The sequence below is a fragment of the Schistocerca piceifrons genome, chromosome 4, assembly GCF_021461385.2.
Source record: "Schistocerca piceifrons isolate TAMUIC-IGC-003096 chromosome 4, iqSchPice1.1, whole genome shotgun sequence".
NCBI lineage: Eukaryota > Metazoa > Arthropoda > Insecta > Orthoptera > Acrididae > Schistocerca > Schistocerca piceifrons.
The window spans coordinates 556,547,339-556,563,389 of NC_060141.1; the positions used below are offsets into that span (position 1 = coordinate 556,547,339).

Sequence of the window (16,051 nt, forward strand, 5' to 3'; positions counted from 1 at the left end):
GCTGCTGCTGCCATAATTCCGTAAACCAGTCATCCGTGATGATGCAGCACGATTGATACATGAGTGACACAGACTTGTCATCACTTTTACACATTACCATGCTGCATTTATTTCCAAATTTCACAGCAACTCCAGGCCCTGTTCCAAATTCAGGTTTAACAACTTGTTCCAGTAGTAAGAGTTTAAAAGTATAAACTCAGAAACTGTAGAGAAAAAACCGCACACTGTCTGGGCCGTGCCAAATTTTCAACAGTGAGAGTTCAAACATCAAAAGAAATAAGCCAACTGAAACCATACAGATGCCAGAAATATCAACAGCACACATAGTATATCAAGAGAGCAAACCCAGAGGAAGATACCTCTAAACAAGCAACCATCTACATGTGGTAGAATATCAGCAATTATGGCTTCTAAACTAAAATACACACAAGTGCACTGAGTCAGTGGCCACCTTGCCTTGTCACCTCGGACACCAGAGGCTCTTTTCACTGAAACCAGTTCGCTAGCTGCCAGCATCATTGGTTCCACGTCCTTCATTGTCATGGCATTAATGGCAGACATGGATTCCAAATCAAGAATTTCACCTACTGTGCTTAGCACTATGCATAGAAAATATTCATGAAATTCATATGGACTACAAGAATTAGAACAAGATCTGGGCTTTTGCCTGTTTTCATTAACCAGATCTCATGCTCCCTTGCAATGATTGTGTCTGTCTTCAACAAATTTGGCATCGCTCTCCTTTTGTGCCTCCTGTTCTTCTTTTCTGCACATCCTTTTTATCTGTAAATAATTACAGTATTGTCTATGTTTAATGCCAATATCTTTAGCTGCTTTGACTTTAATAGTTATACTATGTATTTTATTTAACTTATCTAGGGGTATACTACTTGTTTACTTTGATTGTTTTCTGTGTGTATTTTGATTTGGCAGATCAATATCTCTTGGATCTTAGTGGAAAATTTTCAGCAAATTTCACTTTTAAGATTTGGAACATGGTACTGAATGTATCATTTGGTGCCAATTCTTCAGGCATTTGGTGCCAATCTGTAGAAGACACTGTACTTTTTAAATCATGTCTTTGTAATAATCCAATTTCTGGACCAATTTGAATGCCAGCTGGGAATTTGTTGTGTACTTACTGCAGACTGCATTTCAGACCTTCATATTGTAATGCTCAGAATAATGTGGAGATTTTCCAAGGGTTTTTTGGTGGTATCTTCTGTCACGATAAGTCATCAAGTTAGTTGATGCAACAAAGGATGTTTCCTGTTAGCTGCTCCAAAAATCACTGGAATAAAGTAGGGGCACTTGGTATTCCAAAAACTAATCGCAAGGAGAACACCTGTTGGGACTCTTCGTCCAGCAGAAGTTGTAGGTATATGTCAGCCAATATATGTTGGAAAAATATTTTCCACATGTCAATTGTGCTATTAAGCTCATCTGTCCACGGTATGGGTTAAGAGTCGATTTGTGATTGAGCATTGATCATCATTTTAAAATCAGTGCATAGGTGTAATTTGCCTTTCAGTTCCTTTGTGATAAGCAAGGGTGTTGCCCATTGGTTGGAGGAAATGAGTTTGATTACACTTATCTCTGTCAAGTTATATAACTTCCTTAACTTGGTCACGGAGTGCTATTGGCACTGGATGTGCTCAGTGGCATTGAGGCTGCACCGAAGGCTTCAATGTGACAGGTGTTGCAATTTTTTTTGTTTCGTTTGTCAAGACTGGCAAAAAAAGTCCTTAAATTCATTGCACATTGCATCCAGGCTCTGAAAAGCCACTTGTTGTGATACTAAATTTACCACGTCGGTGATAGTGAAACCAAAAGCATTGGATGCATCGAAACTAAAGAGATTTTCTACTGTACTGCTGTTCACTACAAGGAAGGTTAGCTGCTGTACCACATTTTTGTACTTAGTTTCTGCAGTGAATTGTCCATTGATGGTGCCCTACCGCATTGACTGAAAGTGAGTTAAACAGTTTGTCAGGCACTGCTGAGTGCATCATATTAATGTCCATCTTTGTTCCCTTCATTGCCATGAACAAGATGTGGTAGATTTACACACTGCTGAGATGTTGATATGTGTCCAGCCTTGCTACATTTATTGCAGACTGACCATTGATGGGACAATCTTCCTGTGAACACTTTTTGAAACATGCAGGCCAGAGAGGAAGCGGGTGCCATGTGGGCTGTTTTCCTGTAGCACTGGTTGCGACATTAGGGATTGTTTGTGATACTACCTTACTGTTGCAATGTCAGCCACACCAGAGGAATGACAGTAACCACCTGCTATGTGATGTGTTAACTGCAGCAATATCTGTCCAATTTTCAAGCGCTGCTTCCTTGCTGCTCATGATACCTTGAAAGCTTGTGCCCAAAATAAGACATGTTCTAGTGATGTATATCAAATTGTAGGGCCTGTTGTTGTACCTCTTTGTTGGGAGCTGATTGGATAATTACATCTCTCACCATTGCATTTGCATATGCTTCACCATGCTTAGTTCTGATAAATCTTCATTACCTGCAAAGTCCTTGCAGTTCTGCAACCTAAGCTATGTAGGATTGATTTGGGAATTTTTTGAACTAGTAGAACTCAACACGAGATACTATGACGTATACATGCATATGATGATATGCAAACTATAGTTTCAATGGTTTAGTCAAGGTGGCCACGCTACTTTTGCGGCTTAATCCATTTCAAAACTAAAGCTTTAATTGTATCATTGTTAGTTGCCTGAAACACTGATATGCTGCCTCAGACACTTCTCATAGAATTCACATTCCTCAGTTGCCTCATTGTAGGATGGGAACAGAGGTGGATGTAGCACCAGTGGGGCCTATGGCCTGTTTACATGCCCCAATAATGCCTTTTGTAGCATAGAGTTGTTTTCTTCTTGAATGTGCTCAAGGTGAGGCTTGTTGTCCATTTGGCACTGCAGAATTGTTTGCAGCACTGCTTCTTTGGAAGTGACGTGTCTTCCATGATCATAGCACCAATGGCACTGTTTGTATAACTGGGGTAAACACTCTTCATGTTACTTGTTTGCAGAACGTATGTTCACTGTCTGCGGCACTGTTTGTAGAACAGAAGTTCGTGTTACACACAGTGAGGTCAACCAAATTGTTGCAAATTGTTTAGTGATTGCTACACAATAATGAGATGGCATGCAACAGTTAACACTTTTTTTATTGACAAAGTGCAAGACTTACACAGGTGATTGATATACACAAAGTCCAAGTAGTAGTGATCCAAGAACAAAGTCCAATGGCAAGTCTAGGTAAACCTTTGAGCGTAAGTACTGTGATGAGTCATATCAGGGTTGACAATCAAGAGTGATTTGTGGAAGCAGGAGCGGTGGCACATATAGTCACCCGAGGTTCTAATGGTTGAAACAGCATGCGCAGCAAGTGTCATAAGCTTGCAACAGCAGCAACTTTGCTGCACTAAGCAGTGTATTGCTTGGTCAGCAGGTAGTGAGTCCCTGTAGCCAGCGCATGGTGCCAGTGCATCAGGGGAGAAGAGCCTTGTGTGGAGCAGCTGTTGACCTCTGAGGAGCTGGAGGCTTAACATCTCCTGTGGAACAAATGTGGTGATAATGTGGGAGCATTACCACATTGTCCTAAGGCACTGTACATTTGCACTGGCTGTAACTGAGCTTGTGTTGTTTCAGTGGTGACATTTCCTTTCCTACTGAAATATGCTTGGTCCTGGGGGAACTGAGTATCCTCCAAAATAAAAAAAATCTTATCAAATATTCTTAAGCCATACATTATTGTCCATTATTTTATTTTTAAGTCAAAATCAACACCAATTTTTGAAGCTATTATTTAATCCCTTCATTTCCATTTTTTCAACTGTAGAACTGTTGTGGCTTGGGAAAGTGTTTTGTAAGAAGTTAGTTACAGTTTTAGTTTTGAGGACACCTCTTTAGTTGTGGGCAGTTCAGTTTTTTGCTTCACTACCATCGAATTTTTCTGCCTCCCTAGTTGTTGTTCACTTCCTGCCAATCTGTACTTATGCCTTTTGTAGAGTTTATGTCCACAGCATGTTTACATCTGTATTTTGTTCATTTTCAATGCTAGATTTTGTTTCACTAACACCCTTGTTGCTTACACTTGAGGTGCACAGTGATGCAGCAATATTTGGATCTTCCTCAACATTATTTCTTGTTGAAAAATTATCACCTGATGGTTTCACAGATCTTTAACCACTGTTTTGATTTGTGGTACTGGCAGGTGCTACTTCTATTAAGTGCTTCAGTCTTGCATTTGGATTTTTGCCTCAGATTAGTGATGTTTATCCGTTCAATTTTGGTCATAATATGTTACATTTCTGGCCGAGTAAAATAGTTATGTGAAAGGAACGAGCTTATAATATATTACTGAAGCCAAACGTCAAGGAAGAGATGGTAATCTTAATGTAGTTTACTAAATAAATATTTTTAAAATGAAAGTTTTTAATGCCTGGACTGCAATTTTCCTATTACATTACTATAACTAATTTCAGTTGCTGTCTTATAAGGGGCATTCAAAAAGAAATGAGCCAGAGGCATAATTACAGAAACCAGTAACTGTATGTTAGAAGTATTGACCCCGGCTCATGAGACACTTGTCCCACTGTGACACAAGGCGGTGAATGGCTGTCTCATAAAGTTCCCGGGGCTGCAACGTTAATCAGTTCTGCACGTACAGCTGGACGTCATCGTACAAGGTGAATCATTTGCTCTTCAGAACCTTTTTAAGGGGACCAAGATGGCCCCCTTCTGATTCATTTCCAGCAGCATGGGACAACAGTAAATGCCCAGTGTTACTTGCATACCTTGACCGCTCTTCACCAATCACTCAAATCAGAATGATCAGGCAGTCTCACCCATGGGGTCATTCTGCTCCATGTCAATGCAAAGCCTCATATGGCCAACACAGTCACGACACTCCTGCAAAAATTCAAATGGCAGGTTCTCGGCCACCCTCCATACGGTCCGGACTTCTCTCCCTGTAATTACACCATTTGTGGTCCCCTTAAAAAATATGAGTTGGAACGGCTAACAAGGCTTTGCAGTGCGTATTCACCACTTTGTTACATTTTGAACAATCTGAAGATGGCTGTAGATAGCTACTAAAAAAACTTATAATACCTTAATTGTAATAGGAAAATTGAGGTCTAGGCATTAAAAGTTACTTACTTTAAATTTTTTTATTTCATAAAATACTTTTTAATATATTACTTGAAATGTTAACAACCCTATCAAAATTTTTACTTTTAGTTCTGTGTTGGATTGGTGTGACATGTTCTTCAAATTTAAGAATGAAACTGAAATTATGTCTTATCATTCAAGTGACTGTCAAACTATAATATGCAAATTTGTACTTAATGAGAAAGTATTAAAAAATAAATACGTAATGGAACATCTGTCGGCAGCCTCCTCGGGCAATCAACACCTGAACGCACCAAGTTGCATATTGCACATGCAAATGTCCAATCTCTGCCAGCTCACTTCGACGAGTTCAAATATATATTTCAAACTAATGATATACACATAATATTTTTGTCAGAGACTTGGCTCAAACCAAGTATTCCTACAACTTCCGTAAACCTAGATGGCTATATCTTTCTGAGGCACGACAGATGCAACAGACGAGGGGGTGGAGTAAGGGCATACATACACTCTTATTTGTCACCTACTGTACTACATACATCCGACAACAATGTAGATAAACAAGGGGAATATATGTTCATAGAGATCAAATCCCATAACAGAAAGTGCTTAATATGTGTCCTTTACAAACCTCCTAAAGTAGGTGGGTTTGCCTGCTTCGAAACTGCCCTCCCTAGTCTCAAATCGTCATATGAACATGTAATTATAGCAGGTGACACTGACATTAATTTTCTCCGCAATAGTCCTTCCACTGGGAAATTTAAGAAGATGCTTTCTTCCTCAAATATGACGCTACTTCAGCTGGCACCTACTCATCACACGACTACCAGTCACACTTTCATAGATATATTTGCAACGAAATCTCCAAACAGAATAATCTATGCCTCTCAAATATCTGCACCTGGCATGTCTGCCCATGACATCATTTTCATGACGTATTCACTAGAATGTCCTAGAAATAAACAAAAACTGCCTATATACCGAGACTTCAAATGCATAAATTTGCCTGAACTCGAAACTGAGGCACAAGAAGTAGTTTGGGGGATGACCTCTACTCCCCTCATGGTCCTAAACGACAAATTCCAGGATTTCACTAACAAAATTACTCAACTATATGACAAATATGCTCCAATAAAGACCAGAAAATTAAAAAGGAAACCTGCACCTTGGCTGACTGATGAACTAAAACAGCTCATGAATCTCAGAGACGCTGCACATTGAGCATACAAGATACACCCTACACCTGAAAATCATACTGTATACAAGAAGAAATGAAACATAGTCAGTCAAGCAGTGAGAAACGCTAAGCTCAGGCCTGCCCATACATTAGCTGACAATAGATGTAGACCAGCTATCCTGTGGAAAAATCTCCGTAGTCTCGGTTTAGGCAAAATAAAAGTTGCAGAAAATCCCATGGTCCCAGCTGAAGAACTAAACCGATTCTTCACATTACCTACAACCACAATTGAACTGCCAAAAAAAAATCATTGATTACTTCATGGGGATAAATGGCTGTAGCAAAGAAAAATTCTATCTACAGCACATCACTTGCAATACTGTCAAGAAAGCCATAATGCGGATTATATCAGCATCTACTGGACATGATGGCATCACTATCCAGATGGTAAAACTTATTATTGATCAACTACTGCCCTCTATAACAGAAATTTTCAACGATTCATTAATTGCAAGTGTTTTCCCTGAGGCCTGGAAACCGGGACAAATTAAGCTACTGCCTAAAAAGGACATCACCACAGCACCCTCTGACTACCGCCCCATCTGCCTTCTTCCTGCACTATCAAAGGGCTTGGAATATATAGTCCATGACCAGCTCACGATCTACCTAACTACTAACAACCTACTAGACGAATACCAATCAGGTTTCCGTAAACATTGAAGCACAACATCCGCACTGATAAAGGTGGCAGATGACCTGAAACTTGCCATGGACAGAAAAGAAGCGACTATCATTTGATTTTTAGATTTCAGCAAAGCACTTGATACTGTCGACTTCGACATCTTACTAGCCAAACTTAGTGGTCTAAATTTCTCACCAAGTGCAGTGCAATGGTTTCGGTCATAGATGACGTCTCATCAGCAACGCGTCTTGTCCGGGAATATAAAATCACAATGGCGGCAGGTAGTGTCAGGAGTTCCCCAAGGCTCAGTATTAGGTCCTATACTCTTCTCTCTGTATGTCAATGATGTGTCATCGGTTCTGACCTGTTGCAAGTATCATATGTATCTTGATGACCTTCAGTTGTATCTAAGTGCGAAACCAAGCAATCTTAAGAAAGCTATTGAAAATTTCAATACTGACCTCAATGCACTATAAAAATGGGCAGAGGACATAGGACTAAAACTAAACACATCTAAAACCCAAGCGGTACTTGTTGGTCACTCTAAGCCCATTACCCCAAAACATCGGGAATCCGTACCATCTCTTATCCTAAATGGAACAAATATTAGCTTCTCTCCCTCAGCAAAGAGTTTGGGATTAATAATAGATGAAAATCTAAATTGGACAGAGCACATAACTGCAGTGTGCAAAAAAGCATCAGCATCCCTTCATGTCCTACAAAAATATAAAAAACTCTTCCCTTTCAATCTGCAAAAGAAATTAGTACAAATGCTTATACTCCCACCCATTGACTACAGCGATATTATCATACAAGGCCTCTCTCAGGAAAATTCGCGACGTCTGGAACTGGTCATGAATGCCTGCGTCTGATATATCTGTGACATTCTACTTTTTGATCACATTTCACCAGCATATGCAAAATTGTCCTGGCTGTGTGCAGACAAATGCAGAGATTTCCATACACTCTGTCTCATCTACTGCCTTATAAATGTGCACTGTCCCTCATATCTCTCCTCGTCCTTAACACTTATGTTGGAACAGCATGAAAGAAACACACGTTCCCATCACAATAAAATCCTCTCTGTTCCACTCCATCGCTCAGTCACCTTCTCCAAGTCCTTTACAGTAGTGGGAACCCGACTCTGGAATAACCTCCCTCATTATGTTAGAGAACTTAAAAACATGTTCAGCTTCAAAAAACAGTTAATGACGTATCTACTTAAGCAACAGTAATGCCTTCACCTCATTACTTCCCTCTTTCCCCCTCCTTAAATCTCCCTTCTCAGAAACTCGCTATACTAGTAAACATCTACTTTACACACCAAGATATTAATGTACATCTGCCCAAATCTTCATTACTATTGCCAATTTTTCTCATGTTTATCATTATTATTTGATTTTTTTACTGTTATTATTATTGCTTTTATCATAATTTGTATGTATAGCACCTGTTGTAAAAATACTGCCAGCATTTACTTTATTAGGTCTTAGTCATTACACTTTATTCATATTGTCACTAGAGTAATCTAATTTTCTTATTTAAACTATTGTCATGATGTAACTCTGATGTGTGAAATGCTGCATGTGCGGAACACTGGTCCGATGTAAGAGAGGGCCAGACGGCCATAATCTGATCGGGTTAAATAAATAAATAAATAAATAAATAAGGGGTCAAGGAATAAACTCCATGGTACTGGAGGGAACTTCAGAGGGTAAAAACTGTAGTGAAGGTCAGAGAGTGGGATACTTCCAACAAATAATTGACAACATAGGGTGCAAGTACTACTCTGAAATGAAGAGGTCGGCACAGGAGAGGAATTCATGGCAGGCTGCGTCAAATTGGTCAGAAGAATGATGGAAAAAAAAGCCGCGCAGTTTGGTTTTGTTGCAACGTCAAGTTTAACAAATATATTTCAGAATGACATAACACATATAAGTCACAGAGTAAATTGACAAGCAAGACATGTGTACACATTAGCATTCAAATGAGCACTGAGTCCCAGTCTAGCAGCCGCTGCTCGGCTGTCCGCTTAGGTGGCGCAGCTGCTGCATGGCTGGCAGACAGCGCCGCACTTAGAGGACGTGCGTAATTGCGCGGCGGTGCTTTGAATGATCGGCGAGTCACAACACTTTTCCTCCCTTTGAAATTGTTGCACTGGTCTTGATGGAGGTGTCCTGTAGATGGCTAACGTCCATAGGCGTTGTTTGACTCGCCGTAAAGCCTCAAGGAGGAGGCTTCCCGTACGGACGGAAGTGTCCCCGATGATAACGGGTCGAGATGACAGGAGATGTAGGGGTCGAATCTGCTAGGGCCCCCTGCACCAATCTGCCCGTTGCAGCAAGTCCAGTTGATATAACAGGAGACATGGGCGATGTGTCGGCGTCCGTTGGAGGAGGTGGCAAGTAGATTTGCTCTGACAGAGGATGGTCATCCGGTTCCTGCATGGGCACGTCTTCTGGTGGCATCCGTTTTTGCGCTGGCATCGCGATGACGGTGAGAAGGCTGTGTTGTGAGTATTGAGAGATGCCAAGATCCGAGCATCAGGTAGGGCCAAAAGCAGTGTAGCGGCATTCGGAACAGGCGCTGCTGGCACACGAGGCTGAAGCTGGTCCAAATGACGCACTGCAACACCCATGTTCCATCTGGATTTCATACAGGCATCCGCCACGGTGTCTTAAGATGCAGCCCGGGCTCCATTTTGGCCGCCTGCCATATCCCCGTACCCAGACGAGGTCGTCGGCGGTGAACCGGCCAAGTGGAGGCACCCGTGGCCGTGAGGTGGAAGGCCGCAGAAGATGAAGTAGCATGCGGGGCTGTCGGCCATGTAAAAGCTCAGCCGGCCTGTGGTCGCCCATGGGGGTGAAACGGTAAGACGCCAGAAACTGGAGAAGCGCATCATCAGCAGCAGAAGAAGTCAGAAGTTTCCGCATCTGAGTCTTAAATGTACGGACCAGTCGTTCAGCCTCACCGTTGGATTGTGGATGGAACGGCGGGGCCGTGACATGCATAACGCCGTGACGAGCACAAAAATCCGCAAATTTGGAAGAGGCAAATTGCGGACCATTATCAGTAACAAGAGTAGAGGGGAGGCCTTCCAAAGAAAAAATGCAGGTGAGAGCACTGGTGGTTGCCACGGTGGTAGGCGACGTGCAACGGACAATGAAAGGAAAGTTAGAGTAGGCGTCAATTACGAGGAGCCAATAAGTACCTAAAAAGGGTCCTGCAAAGTCACCATGAATGCACTCCCAGGGCTTCTCAGGCGAAGGCCACAGTGACAAAGATGACTTCGGGGCAGCGGCCTGTGACGCACAAGGGCTGCAGGCAGTGACCATGTGTGCTATTTCAGAGTCAATGCCAGGCCAGTACACATGACGGCGCGCCAGAGATTTTGTGCGAGACACACCCCAGTGCCCTTGGTGAAGGAGGCGCAAGACCGAAGCACGTAAAGACGCAGGTACCACAACACGCGGCGAAGCATTGTCAGTGGAGAGGAGGATAACACCATCCCTAGCTGTGAGGCAGTAGCGCAAAGTGTAGTAGTTCCGCAATGGATCAGAAGTCTTAGCAGACGGACGATCTGGCCAACCCTTCTGAATTCAGCGTAAAACCCAGGAGAGGGTATTGTCAGAACCCGTAGCAGCCACTAGCCTGTCCCCAGTGATGGGGAACCCGTCCACAACCCGCTGCTCGGCAACATCCAGGTGGAAACACAAAAGTTCATCCCTATCGAATGCCTGATCAGAACCCATGGGAAGGCGAGACAGAGCATCAGCATTTTCATGTTGAGCCGTTGGCCGGAAATGAATCTCATAATTGAAATGAGACAACTAAAGAGCCCAACGCTGGAGGCAGTGTGCAGCCTTGTCGGGAAGTGACGTTGATGGATGAAACAAGGAAACAAGTGGTTTGTGATCCGTAACAAGATGAAATTTTGAGCCATAGAGAAAAACACCAAACTTATGAAGAGTATAAATGATGGCCAAAGTTTCTTTTTCGATTTGAGAATACTTTTGTTGGGCATCCGTGAGTGTTTTGGAGGCATAAGCAATGGGTTGTTCCGAACCGCCAGAAAAACGGTGCGCAAGGACTGCACCGACCCCGTATTGAGAGGCGTCTGTGGCAAGAACAAGATGTTGGCCAGGTCGATAAGTAGCCAGGCACGGGGCGTTTCAGCATAGTCTTCAATTTCTGGAAAGCCGCTTCGCATGATGCGGACCAGTGAAAGGCACATTTTTATGCAACAGGCGATGCAACGGCTGAACCACCGAAGCCGCAGATGGTAAAAACTTGTGATAGTATGCTGTTTTCCCCAAGAAGGCCTGCAGTTCCTTAACAGATGTAGGGTGAGGAAGGGCATTGATCGCAGCGACAGTTTGCTGAAGCGGGCGAATACCATCCCAAGAGAGTTGAAACTCCAAGTACGTGATAGATGCATGAAAAAATTGTGATTTCTGAAGATTACACTTAAGACCGGCAGTCTGTAAGACATGAAAAAGTGTGCGGAGATTTTGAAGATGTTCTTCAGTGGTGGAGTCAGTGACAATAATGTCGTCCATGTAATTGGTACACCCAGGGACAGGGAGCAATAATTGTTCCAAGAATCGCTGAAAGAGAGCAGGGGCACTAGCAACCCCGAATGGCAAGCGTTTTGGTATTGATAGAGGCCGAAAGGTGTGTTAAGCACCAGGAACTGCCGGGAAGCAGCGTCGAGAGGAAGTTGATGATAAGCTTCTGACAGGTCAATTTTAGAAAAACACTGGCCTCCAGCAAGTTTAGTGAACAGTTCTTCAGGACGGGGCATAGGGTAAGTGTCGATGAGGCATTGAGCGTTTACAGTGGCTTTGAAATCGCCACAGAGACGAATATCACCATTGGGCTTAGCAATGACAATGACAGGAGAGGACCACTCGCTGGAAGTGATAGGAAGCAAGACCCCTGAAGCAGTGAGACGATTCAGCTCCCATTTGACCCAATCATGAAGGGCCACAGGAATGGGCCGAGCCCGAAAAAACTTAGGCTAAGCAGTGGGTTTGAGCGTGATATGAGCTTCAAAGTCATTTGCACGGCCTAACCCAGGAGAAAAAAGGGACAAAAATATCGTTGACAAGGAATCCAGTTGAGCATAAGGAATAGCATCAGAGACAATATTGACAGAGTCATCTATGGAGAACCCAAAAATGCAAAAGGCATCGAAACCAAAAAGATTTTCTGCGTTGCTCTGGTCGACCACAAATATGGGAACAGTGCGAACGACGGATTTGTAAGATACCTCAGCATTAAATTGTCCCAAGAGAGAAATCTTCTGTTTATTGTACGTCCGTAATTGCCGAGTGACAGGTGACAGGAGTGGAGAACCCAACTGAAGATACGTCTGAGAATTAATTATAGGGGCAGCAGAACCAGTATCCACTTGCATGCGAACATCTCGACCAAGGATTTGGACAGTGAGGAATAACTTCCCTGAAAGGGAAGAAGTGCAATTGACAGACAACACAGAATCAGAATTAGCGTCATGTTCATGAACATCCTGTATGCGGTCGGATTTGCAAACGGAAGACACATGTCCTTTCTTTTTGCAATTGTGACACACAGCCCAACGTTGGGGACAATCCTCGCATGAATGTTTCGTAAAGCACCGCGGACATGAAGGAAGTTGCCGGGGGTTTTGCTGCAGTTTCTTAGCAGGTTGTTTACGGCTAGGCCAAGGTTGCACGTCGGAGCGCCCTGCGGCTACGTCGGCCGGCAGGGCAGGGACGCGCCGCATGCGTCATCAACAGCGCGCAGAGTTTGTAGTTCCCCGACATCACCCCATGCCTCTATTTGCGTCCCAGCGGCGCGAGAAATTTCAAAAGACTGCGCAATGGACAAAACTTCATGTAGAGTCGGATTCGCCAACTGAAGGGCACGTTGCCGAACTACTTTGTCGGGCAACGACCGGATAATAGCATCCCGTACCATGGAATCGGCATAGGATTCTTTGTGAACGTCAGTAACAAATTGACACTTTTGACTGAGGCCGTGAAGTTCAGCAGCCCAAGCACAATAGGATTGATGTGGCTGTTTTTGACAACGATAAAAGGCAACACGAGAGGCTACCACATGCGTTTGCTTTTGAAAATAGACAGACAGAAGTGAGCACATTTCAGCAAAGGACAAAGATGCAGGATCCTTCAAAGGTGCCAATTGCGACAACAATCGATACATTTGAGGTGAAATCCAGGAAAGGAAAGAGACTTGCATGGTTGTTCGTCCGTGACATGAAATGCCAAGAAGTGCTGTCGAAGACATTTTTCATAATCAGACCAGTCTTCCACCGTCTCGCCGTAAGGAGGAAAAGGAGGTACAGCCAATGACGAGAAACGCCCCGCATATGACGCCGCGATGAAATCGCAAATCGCCGCTGTTAGAAGCGTTTGCTGTTCAAGGAGATTTTGCAATAGTCGCTCGACAGTAGCCATGGAACCCTGTGGGTCAACGGTGAAAAGGAAAACTCCACTACCCCATCGCCAATTGTTGTAACGTCAAGTTTAACAAATATATTTCAGAACAACACAACACGTATAAGTCACAGAGTAAGTTGACAAGCAAGACATGTGTACGCGTTAGCATTCGAATGAGCACTGAGTCCCAGTCTAGCGGCTGCTGCTCGGCTGGCCACTTAGGTGGCACAGCTGCTGCATGGCTGGCAGACAGCGCCGCACGTAGAGGACGCGCGTAATTGCGCGGCGGCGCTTTGAATGGACGGCGAGTCACAACAGGTTTGTAGTAATGTACATCTTATTTTTGTACTAAGAAATTATGAACAATTTTACTTACTTCCTTCTTATTATACTTCATGTTCCACCTTCTGGTTATGAATTTCCATATACTCACAGCATACACACTGTAGATTAATCTCTGGAACAATGAAGAAATAATTGTCTCACTGTGTGATATACATGGAACTCACATCTTGCAACTTTTCTCCTGGAGGGCTAAGGAAGTGGTTATTGTGCCTATTGAGAACAACAGAAAGGTGTGGCATTGTTTCACAGTGCTGTTGGTCACTAACTGCCACATGCTTCTTACAGTGATCGGAGAGTGGAAATGTTACTGTAGAGTTATGTGCAACTTGTTTAATGATCAGTTGTCTAAATTTTGTGAGACAGGTGCATGGAATAGAACTCGGCATCGAAGCAAATTTTATTCCATTTTCAGGAAATCTATATGGACGTTACCTTGTGTAGTCCAGTAAATTCAGTTGCTGTAATTTCAGTTCTTAAATATATTTGATGTTCAAGGGCACTCACATCTAAAATAATCTAGCCTTCAAACATAAGCTGGGGATAAATTTTTTAGGCTTCAACATAATTTTATTTTAAACTTGATTATTGTACACAGTTCCTGCTTTGAAATGAGTAGTTTGTTGTCATGTCTTCATTGGTATTTACTTATGCACATGCAACAAATGAGTTTCCACTTCTTTTTTAAGAGTTTCATGATTTAATTTGACTTGTTCTGTTCAGTTCTTCACATACAGATACTCCATTTCTTTGCAGTTACTAACTAATCATGTACAGATGTTATTTTATAGTGTCTAAAAACATTAGCTCATAATGAAAGTTAGGAGTGTGTATTATTTTGTTGCAGGTACTGTGACCACTTCATAACACCTGAGATTAACAGCTCTGTCACCACTTTGCTTCAAGACGTAGTTAAATTTCATGATCGCCAATTTGAAAGGGATCCTGTAAAGGCTAATGCTAGACGCAGGCATGTCTCCGGTCTCCGTGAGGTTCTCAAGTACCTGAATCTTAAAAGGTTGAAGCTGATCATAATAGCACCAGATATGGAACTCGTTGAGGGCAAAGGTGAGATGCTGGCAACAGCTAAGCAAATAGCAATTGAGAGGATTGTTTATTTAGTAGATTACCCAGCATCATCTATATACTCATTTATCCCCCCGGTCTCCTGTCAGTGCCCATTTACAAAATGTTTGTGTTTGTATGAATATGAATAGAGGATGGAATAATTTTTCAGTACGTAAAGATACAGGAAAACGATTTCTTGTATGTTTGGTTCCTTTTAGATCATTCTGCAAGGTCCTGTTTCTTTCTAAATATTGTCCTAAGTTTCTACTGAGTTTTATTCATTTTGTTTAACTGAACTAGTACTTGAACATCATAAGGACTGTCATCATTCAGTCTAGTGACCTCAAACACATTGACACTAATATCGTTCAATTTTTTCTACTTTTATGTTTCGTCCCTGTCCCCCACTCACACCTAACTCTGGAATACTAGGGGTGTGTAATCCTTACAGTATTTTATCCAGACAATAAATCCTGTGTATGCAAAGTTTGATTGTAAAAAGTAAGTTATGGTTAAGATCTTTTGTCCATTCTAACCAAGCACCATTTATGAAGTTCTGTGTTTACTGACAATATTACTTTGAGCAAAACACAGGAGTATATATTTTGTTAAAAAAGTCATAAAGGTACTATTAATAGCAGTAACTACGGAAGTGAATTGCCGTAAGGAAAGCATTGTTGTTGTAGTCAGAGCTAACGCTTTTTTGATACAGTACTTACACCATATAAAAATGGTGATGTGCTAACAATAGGATAAGACTTCGACAGCTAGAGCATAGACAGTTTGGTAGGAGCAATGCAGCATGAGGAGCAGGAGCAGGAGTAAGAGGAGATTCCCTTTCAAAGGAACCATCTAGTCATTTGCATGAAGCAGTTTAAGGAAATTGCAAAAAATCTAAAACTGGGTTTAAACTGTCATCATCCTGAATGCAAGTGCATTGTACTAACCACTATGTCACCTCACTCAGTGAAATTCTGCAGAAGATGAAGAATGTGGACACTGACAGTAGGTGTAGGACTTTTTATTAGGGAGGACACAGCATGTTATCTTGGATGGAGAGTCATCGTCAGATGAAGAAGTAACTTTAGGTGTGTCTGAGGGGAGTGTGTTGGTACCCTTGCTGGTCATGTTGTATATTAATAACCTTGCAGACAATGTTGTTGTTGTTGTGGTCTTC

The 16,051-nt window shown here is 42.4% G+C and overlaps 1 protein-coding gene across 3 annotated transcripts in view; it reads left to right on the forward strand.

Annotated features, from left to right (window-relative positions):
- Window positions 1-16,051, forward strand: part of LOC124795327 — a 146,944-nt gene that overhangs the window by 95,882 nt on the left and 35,011 nt on the right. For all 3 annotated transcript variants that reach the window (XM_047259301.1, XM_047259302.1, XM_047259303.1), the window contains one exon: window positions 14,654-14,874. In XM_047259301.1, the coding sequence (XP_047115257.1) occupies window positions 14,654-14,874 (221 nt within the window). The remainder of the gene's footprint in view (window positions 1-14,653; window positions 14,875-16,051) is intronic.